The sequence below is a fragment of the Vespula pensylvanica genome, chromosome 12 (assembly GCF_014466175.1).
Source record: "Vespula pensylvanica isolate Volc-1 chromosome 12, ASM1446617v1, whole genome shotgun sequence".
Taxonomy (NCBI): Eukaryota; Metazoa; Arthropoda; class Insecta; order Hymenoptera; family Vespidae; genus Vespula; species Vespula pensylvanica.
The window spans coordinates 2,052,105-2,061,017 of NC_057696.1; the positions used below are offsets into that span (position 1 = coordinate 2,052,105).

The window sequence follows — 8,913 nt, forward strand, 5'->3', positions numbered from 1 at the left end:
AAAGAAAAGGAAGAAGGAAAGAACAAACTAAAAAGGAAGAAAGATAAAGAGATAAAAAGAATAAAGCAATGACTCGTAATCGTTTAAATGACTCTTCTCTCTCTTCTCGTATTCGCTCTTTCAAGAGTTTCAGCAAATACCACGAGAGAAGAAAGAGAAGGAGCATGTGTATATACATGCCAGAGAGAGAGAGAGAGAGAGAGAGAGAGAGTGACAATGAGAGCGAACGCAAACACTAACCCGCTTTTAAAGGAATCCGACCTAGCTCTTCTACGATATCGGTTTGCTCGATCCAGCAACTTCATCGACACGAACTGGATGGCGACGTTTTATAGTTACAACCCTTTCATCCAACAACGATGGGAAAGCACACCCTCGCCAAGAGCCAATAAGCTTCGACAACGTGCCGTTTCGCGAATGACTTACTTACTTACTTTAAGAGAGAGAGAGAGAGAGACAGAGATAGAGATAGATATATAGATAGAAAGAGAGAGAAAGAAAGAGAGAGAGAGAGAAAGAGAGAAAGAAAGAAACGATCGAAGAGAGAACATATACAATGGCAAACAAACGTTTACGAGATAGAAACTATTTCTCCTTCCCCCTCTCTCTCTCTCTTTCTTACTTTATCTGTCAATCAATGTCTTTTTCTATCTATATATCTTTGACGTGCGAAAGATCCGGATAACATGTTATAATTTTAACGTGTTTAAATTCGAATAGAGAGGATCGATGACGCTTGCTACCGTCGGCGATCTAACCCAGTTTCTCCTACTACGTACGAGTCATGACTCGAGTCGTAAGTTTCCCTCGGACGTGGTCGGCGACGAGTCGATAAAAAAGCAATTTCACGCGAGCATTGGACTGGCCAATGCGAGATATCTGTCATATATACAATATGTATACGTATATATCCATGTACGTACGTATATAGTAAGAGTTTTGTTTCATACGAACGTAAACACAAGTCGGTTCGATATGTCACGACTAAATAGGATTAGAATGATATTAGAACGGATTAGTGTATTTTTGTATGACTTACTCGGCGTTTAGGACGATCCAACAGGTTTTATTCTTTGTCTTTTGTTGTTTTTCTTTTTTCTTTTCTTTTTTTCTTTTTTCTTTTTTTCTTTTTTTTTTTTTGAATCCAATAAACGACGTTTAGGATGATGAATCTAGTAGCAGCAGCAGTGGTGATGGTGGTTGTGGTAATAGTAGTAGTAGTAGTAGCAGCAGTGGTTGTAGTAATTGCTTGCTGTCGACGATAAGATCGAGACGATCGAGATGATCGAGAATTCTGTCCTTGAATATGACGAAGACATACCCCTTGAGGAACTATTGGTACGTCCAAATGGCCGAAGGGTGATCATCTTCATCATCATAATCTTTCGATTCATCATCTTTCGTTATTCTCTCGCGGGACCACGACGACAAGATAAATCTCTATGTTCTTGAAAATACATCACGAAGGATCTATTATACGAGATCTTTGATATCCTATTTGTCGAGAACGATATAACGCTGATGTTGATGATAATAATGATAATAACGATGATAATGACGATGATAATAATAAAAGGAACGTCTTGTCCAACAGAAAAATAAGTTCGATATACGATCGAGGAGATTTTAAGGAGAACATCTGAATTTTGAACTTTCTCTTATCTTTCTCTATATACATGTATATATAGAGATATAGATATACTGTAGTTTTCGCTTTGAAAATAATATAAATAAAGAAAAAACAATAAAGTTCACGCGGTTCGACGGGACATTCACGGAACGTGTCAAGGGTTATACGAGAAGGGAGTGCCGCGACCTTCGTCGCACGAAGGCCCGTGGAAAACTGACCGATCTTCTTCGCTAACTCCTCCTCCCCTCCTCTTTCTCTATCCCTTCCCCCTCCTTCTCTCTACCTCTCTACCTCTTCCTACACCTTCTCCTATACCATCGTTCTCATCGTTATAATAGTAGTAGTAGTAGTCAGACGTAGGGACAGGAGGCATCTTTTCGTCTCCTCCTCGTCTCCTCCTCGTCCCCTCCTCGTCACCTCCTCCTCCTCCTCCTCCATCTCCTCCTTCTTCTCCTCCACTACCAGCTCTGCTTTTTTTCGAATCCGTTGACGAAGCTTCCGGACGAGGGTAACGGGCATGCGTGATCCGACGCACGAGTAACATGCCTGCTAGGGTGGGAGTTCTAATGGGAGTGTACTAACCAGTCGAAGATAGAAAGAGAAAGATAGAGAGAACGATTATGCCGAGCTTTATAACAAAACGTGCTACGTTTCAGTATTTTTCAAACACCCGGTAGGCTATCTTTCTCTTTTTTCTTTCTTTCTTTCTTTCTTTCTTTTTTGTTTCTTTTTAACCCTCTAGAAAAATAAAAAGATGGATAGATACATAGAGAGAAAGAGAGAGAGAGAGAGAGAGAGAGAGAGAGAGAGAGATCTTCTTCTGTTGGGAATTGGCTTCTTTCTTTCAACCATGTCGGACCAAGGTTTAAAAGGCGTACCACCTCATTTAATCCCGATTTTCTAAGGTAACTCTCTCTTTTCAGACTTGCAGCCACCACTGTGAATATTTCAAGGTGGGACGACGATGTTTTTTCTTTTTCTTTTTTTCTTTTTTTCTTTTTTCTTTTTCTTTTTCATTTCACTTTTTATCCCCTCATCTCCTTGCCCCGATATAAAAAGGAATATCGACAAAGAGTAACGCAGGTAAAGCTCGTATACAGATGTCGCGAGTCGATAGCCATGGTAATGGAAATCAAATTCTTTGAATATTTGATTAATGAAATCACGATAATGAACGTTTTCTACGAACGCAAGTTCTTACTCGTGATAGTTTTTTGAAGTATTAAGTTTTTTTCGGTTTATATTATATCGGTTAAATGATCCTTTTTTGTCATAATAAAGAAAGAAAGAGATGATATCAACTGTTATTCGTGTACAAACGCGTTAAAATTTAATGGTCTATAAAGGTAAAGAATTGCTATCCTAAATCGGTATTAAATACAAATTCGTTTGTAAACGATCGGGTAGTTTTACGAGTACCGAGTATGTATACGAGAGTTAAAATTAAATGCTTTTCACTCACCAGCCTGCAATACCATTCGGTTGAATTTCTTGTAAAAATATACCAAGCTCGCCCTTGTCTTTACTGCGGAGACCAACCACACTGAATCCTAAACTAGTACCTTCTGGTTTGTATAGCTGAAAATATGGAAATGCAGAATTTTATTATACGGAATGATGTCACCTTTATTAATGTATTCATTTTAATAAAATGTATTTTTTGAATATCTTACCTGCACTGTGCATATCTGACGCCCTCTCGCTGCAGCCTCTATCACCTTTTTGAACTCTTTGGCGTAGGTTGGGGTCGTTATAGGTGGCATTCCCATAACTTCTGAAACCAGACTAGGACTTGTAACCTGTAACAAAGTACATGCCATGCAGGAATAGCACGAGTACATTAAGCTGAAATGGGGAGATTCTTAACCTACCTGTGCACTGGTGTCTTCGCTGCTGCTATGCAACAATGGAGCAATTGGGACTCTCTGATCGTCCAGTTCGCTACTATCCGGATATAAATCTTGATACGCAATTGGTCCTAAAGGTTGCACGGGAGTGTTTGGAACCGAAAGCTCTAGCTGCCCGCTGATATTAATATCGAAATCACCAGGAAGAATAGACGGATGTTGTCCTAGTTGACTATTTAATTCAAGCAAAGAATCTTGTATGGTGACTATACTTCGAAATACGGGATCTTCCAATAAGGAAATTAATGATTTGAGATCTTGGGTGGTATGCATTTGTAATTTTGGATCGTCACAATCCTCTACACGTTCTTGAACATGCTCGAGCAAGTGAAGGGCCGTGGATATATCTAAAAGTACGAATAAAATTGTGTGTGTTGTAGGAAACACAAAAATGTAATCGCCAGAAAGGATTTATTAAAATCTGTAGTATAAAGAAATAGTAATTACCTGCGCTTAACGACATCTTAGTTTTCTTGTTTTGTATACCGTTCAAGCTTGTACAAAATCCTTATAGATCCAACTCTAGAAGAACAAGATACAAAGGTTTGTCATTGAGAAAGAAATCAATATAAAGAAGAGTATTACTCTTAAGAATACCTTACATTCTTAACCTCAAAAAATAGAAAAGCTTGAAGACACGATTTTACGAACGAATACATTTCTAATACTCTTATTTCAAAAAGGAAAAATACAATCCTAATCGCGTATGTCATGCCAATTACCATTAAAACTAAACTAAGCTAGTTTAATAGCGAATCGATATTCGTTTATGCGAAACTAATGTACAACTATTTACATAAAATCGATAAGTATCTCTTACCTAATAACCTTATAAAAATGTTTTTATACAGGATACACCAAGGATAAAAGTATCATTCAGAAGAAACTGTAGGATTTTACGGGTGTTATATATTACACAAATAAAATACCATCAAAGCTCATCGACGAAAACTTAATCGCATCTTGGTATCAGCTGACAGGATCCAAGGCGTCCCGACGTACAACGCTTGATAACTAATATCATGGAGGGCGTTTATGGCGCATGCACTAACGGCGCGTAAATTCAATTGCTTACATAATCGTTTTCGATCATAGACGTATCGTAATAAGAAAAAAAAAAAAAAATGAATAAAATGTAATCAGATAATTATAAGTAATAATACCTTCACGATATCTTCCATGTCTATATTAGAAAAATAATTAAAACGGTGCTTGGACGAGTATCAGGAACGACGACATTCTGTGCGACATAAGTTTCGTGTAAGGAGAGGAAAGCTACTCAACGATATATACTATTAATTATGGATTATCGATTAATATAATACATCGTACACTTACTTTAACCTCCTTTCGTTGTCTAACAAACAAATATTATCGGCACACAGCTCACACACCGTCTTACTAACACCCAACTGGAACTTCTTCAAGATGGCTGCGTATAAACGAAATGCGCGCGCATACCAAATGCGCAAGAAACCTCGTAGCCAGTCAATCGACCATTCTTCGTTTTTAACTTTTTGTTTGTTTGTTTTCGTTCTTTTCGTTTGTCCGTTGTTTTTCATTTATTATGAAATTTAAACATCCATTATGTACGAGATACACGAGATAAGTAGAAATGTTTCTTTAAAATCGAACAAATCCTCAAATGAATGTTGGAAATATTGGTATTAATATATTATTCATTATAATCAAACAGTTCCGAAAGTATATTATTTATGGATTAAACAATATATGTATATATATATGTATATATATATGTATATATATATATATACATATATATATATAAATATCTAAACGTAACTATATTGACGCAATGGAATGTATTCTGCTTTTGACGAAATCAATACGATTGTCCTATCTGAGCTCATGCAGAAACCTGAATAATCCATAATTCCGCAGTTTCCACGTTCATGAATACTCGAAAACACGATTCACCGTAAATAGAAAAGAATCGTAATGTATAAAACAAATGGATAAATTCCTTCTTTTTGTTTTTATTTCTCCTATGCCTTTTTTTTTTCTTTTTTCTTTTCCTTTACCACGGAAGAATGATCTCATTACGATATATACGGTATATAAACAACAATATATCGACAAAAACAAAAGTGTTCAAAGTCAAACCGAACATCGGTAATACATATAATATTTATTACAAATATAAATTAACCAAAATACTTTTGTAAACGTACGTAGAAGGAGAGAGAGAAAGAGAGATTGAGAGAGAGAGAGAGAGAGAGACAGAGAGAGAGAGAGAGAGAGAGAGAGAGAGAGAGAGAGAGAGAGAATGAATAACATATACCAAATTAGAAATGATTTCCTTGTCGTGCGAATAATTGTCGAGAGAAGGGAAACGATTAAAGTAGATGTTCATAAATTATAGAAAATAAGGCATCGAACGACCTCGCCGCAAACATAATTATTCGAAGACCACAAGCGAACCAAACGCCTGCCTGTCCGCCTTCTATTCTCTGGACAGTTCCGGAAAGATCAAAGGGGTTGAAAGCGATGGAGCGCAACACGTAGATCATGGTTGACCACGACGAGCTCTAGTGGTGGTGATGGTGGTGGTGGTCCTCGATCGTCGAGGTAGGTTGACCTCGGCTGAAAATCTCTAATCCATGATTCCGCCTAACGAGTCATACAGAGAAAAAGAGAGAAAGAGAGAGAGAGAGAGAGAGAGAGAGAGAGAGAGAGAGAGAGAGAGAGAGAGAGCGAAAAAAGAGAAAGAGAATGAAAGAAAGAGAAAAAAAGAGAACGAGAATAGTCAGTCGATCGACATCATCGACAACAGGACACGACATACTGTAGTACGTCATGTCCTCTAGAAGAGTCAGTACGTTTTCCCGGATGGCCCCACGGAAACCGGACACAATGGGTGATACTTACTTCCGTTGGGCACAAGGCCAGAGAACTCGAAACTGTGGGGGACCAACACCGCGCCTCTTTTCAAACGTTATCTACACTTAGAGAACAGCGATGACTGTCCGTTCGTTCGTTCGTTCGTTCGTTCGTACTCTCTGATGTCTCTCGACATCATTGCTCTGCCCCCTACGGTTCGTCTCCGTGACCATTCATCGGGACGATGTATATTTCCTCTCCCTCCTTTCCCTCCTATCCCCTTACGTACCAACGTACTTCCATTATTTCCACCGTTCGCACTGTTTTTGACCGTCAGTTTGATTACAGGTGCTAGTCGAGCTGGACGTTAGAGAGATCGAAACCCGATCATTTCATTTTTTCACATCAACTTTAACAACGACGAAGACGAAGACGACGATATCGAAGAACATCGTCTCCCTTAATCCATCCTTCGACAACCCCCGACGCCCTTACCCTCTTTTTGAAGTCCTCCAAAGACACTCAGTTTTTTTTTATCGTTCATCAATAATTTTCTTACTAAAAGAGAAGAACTCTATTTCGTAGGAATAAGTTAAGGTAAGGTAAGAGGAAATTCGCTCAAGTTTTCTTCTCTCTCTCTCTCTCTCTCTCTTTTTCTTTCTTTCTTTTTTTTTTTTTGATACTTCCCTCCTATCTCTCTTTTTCTTCCTCTTTTTCTATCTGAATTTTTTATACACTTTATATCCTGCTTCTTTAATTGACGCTTTCGTTGAAATTTAATTGAAAGTAAAAGATCAAAGTTCTACAAAAATCCATATTTCTTTGACATTATCGAGGGTCGAAATATCAATTGATCCTTTTAAACTTCTAATGGTTCTAACTTATGTAACAATAATCAAATTAATTCAACATGAAAATTAATATCGCACGGCGGACCATTATAATTTATCGTTGCATGCGAATGTCCCATTAACATCAGCGACACATATATACACGCACAAACAACACACACCTACATGCATACATATACGCACATATACACACAATAGTAATCGAATTCGTTCCTGATTCGATACGGTTATACGCGTAACAATACTACTCGCGTAGTATGACAGAGTTCAAAGCACTTCAACAATAGAACTCCTTTTACGAGCTAAGCTTCGTTCTATCATCTCGTGACAAAAGCTCGTCGCAAAAATTGCTATCTCACTCTCTTTCTCTTTTTCTCTCTGTCTCTATCTCTTTCACTAGAAATTTTTTTTCTTCTTTCAAATATATATATATATATATATATATATATATATATATATATGCTCGTAACTTTGCAATATGCTCACGCACGTTAAGCTTTTGTACACAGATTCCGACTCTTTCAAAAAATTTGCGCGATTCGAAAAAAACGAAAAAAAAAAAGGAAAAAAGAAAAAAAAAGAAAAAATACATGAATCGCATCCATTGAAAATATACTAACACACGAGATATGCAATTTATTTCAAAATATCTAATAGTTAACGTTGCATCTCTTTTTTTCATACGTCGAATAATATGAACGATATTCAATGTAAAGGATTATCGTAATTTTCTCTTTCGAAAGAAAAAGAGAGAGAGAGAGAGAGAGAGAGAGAGAGGGAGAGAGGGAGGGAGAGAGGGATGGAGAGAGAGAGAGGGAGAGTGTTTCGTTGTACTTTTACGTGGGACACCTACGTGATCACAAAGGCGATAAACCATAACGTAGTTAACGAGCACCGTCATCATCCAACGCCTCCGCCGTTGGTGGATTAAATTGGTGGATGGATAGATATTCTCACGTAGGACGATAATTATTTTTTCTACATTTACCAATACACATATTTAAATTTCAAAGATAGATTTTTACGTGTTACCGGTTTCGATTGAAAAAAAAAAAAAGAAAAAAAGAAAAAAAGAAAAAGAATAAAGCAAGAAAAAAGAGATTTAATTATTAAGAATATTTTTCTATTAGTTTTATAAAAAAAATAATTTGATCTTAAAGATGTTTCCGATAAAAAAAAAAACATCGTAATCGTTATCTCTCACAAGTATCAATCATGTTAATACTCGGAGAATACTATAAAAATACGATCGTAGTATTTACTTTGTAGAATTCCTAAAGAGCACTCACCCTGAACAACTCATAGACACTCGTACATCTCCTATGGGGTTATATACTATTTTCCTAGTGTGTTCGATACTTCCACGTATATTCCTACGCAATAACGATACAAAAAGGGATCAGAATACGCCCGTAAAGGCATCGAAGCGTGCTTCCAACTTTCAGCCATTACATTATTAGCCATCCATTATCCTCCTTGGTTTTCGTGACATTAGTCACGAAAATATTATGTTAACTTAATAATATTTGTCGATATAATCGAAATATTATATGTCAAGATTATTTAATCATTCTTCTTTCTTCTTTACATTTTTCTAGATAACTATTGCCAATGGAATGATAACTTGACATTTAAATTATTCTTCCTTAAAAAAAAAAGAAGAAGAAGAACAAAGAAAAACAAA

General features: G+C 36.8%; 1 protein-coding gene and 1 long non-coding RNA gene across 8 annotated transcripts in view; one reads left to right on the forward strand and one right to left on the reverse strand.

Moving 5' to 3' along the window:
- LOC122633230 (inaD-like protein) overlaps positions 1-4,964 on the reverse strand; it is a 74,376-nt gene extending 69,412 nt beyond the window's left edge. The window contains exons 1-5 of one of the 7 annotated variants that reach the window (XM_043820886.1): positions 4,876-4,964; positions 3,985-4,059; positions 3,502-3,884; positions 3,304-3,429; positions 3,093-3,208 (exon numbers count right to left, since the gene is read on the reverse strand). In XM_043820886.1, the coding sequence (XP_043676821.1) occupies positions 3,093-3,208; positions 3,304-3,429; positions 3,502-3,884; positions 3,985-4,000 (641 nt within the window). In that variant the 5' untranslated portion in view covers positions 4,001-4,059; positions 4,876-4,964. Of the gene's footprint in view, positions 1-1,039; positions 1,135-3,092; positions 3,209-3,303; positions 3,430-3,501; positions 3,885-3,984; positions 4,060-4,357; positions 4,542-4,700; positions 4,757-4,875 lie in introns of those variants that run through there. The other 6 variants (XM_043820888.1, XM_043820885.1, XM_043820887.1 and 3 more) reach the window with 6 other exon arrangements.
- A 433-nt stretch (positions 4,965-5,397) lies between these two features.
- LOC122633246 lies at positions 5,398-8,884 on the forward strand. The gene is made up of 3 exons (XR_006328063.1): positions 5,398-6,126; positions 6,727-6,975; positions 8,828-8,884. It is a non-coding gene; the product is annotated as an uncharacterized LOC122633246 (long non-coding RNA).
- The last annotated feature ends 29 nt before the right edge of the window (positions 8,885-8,913 follow it).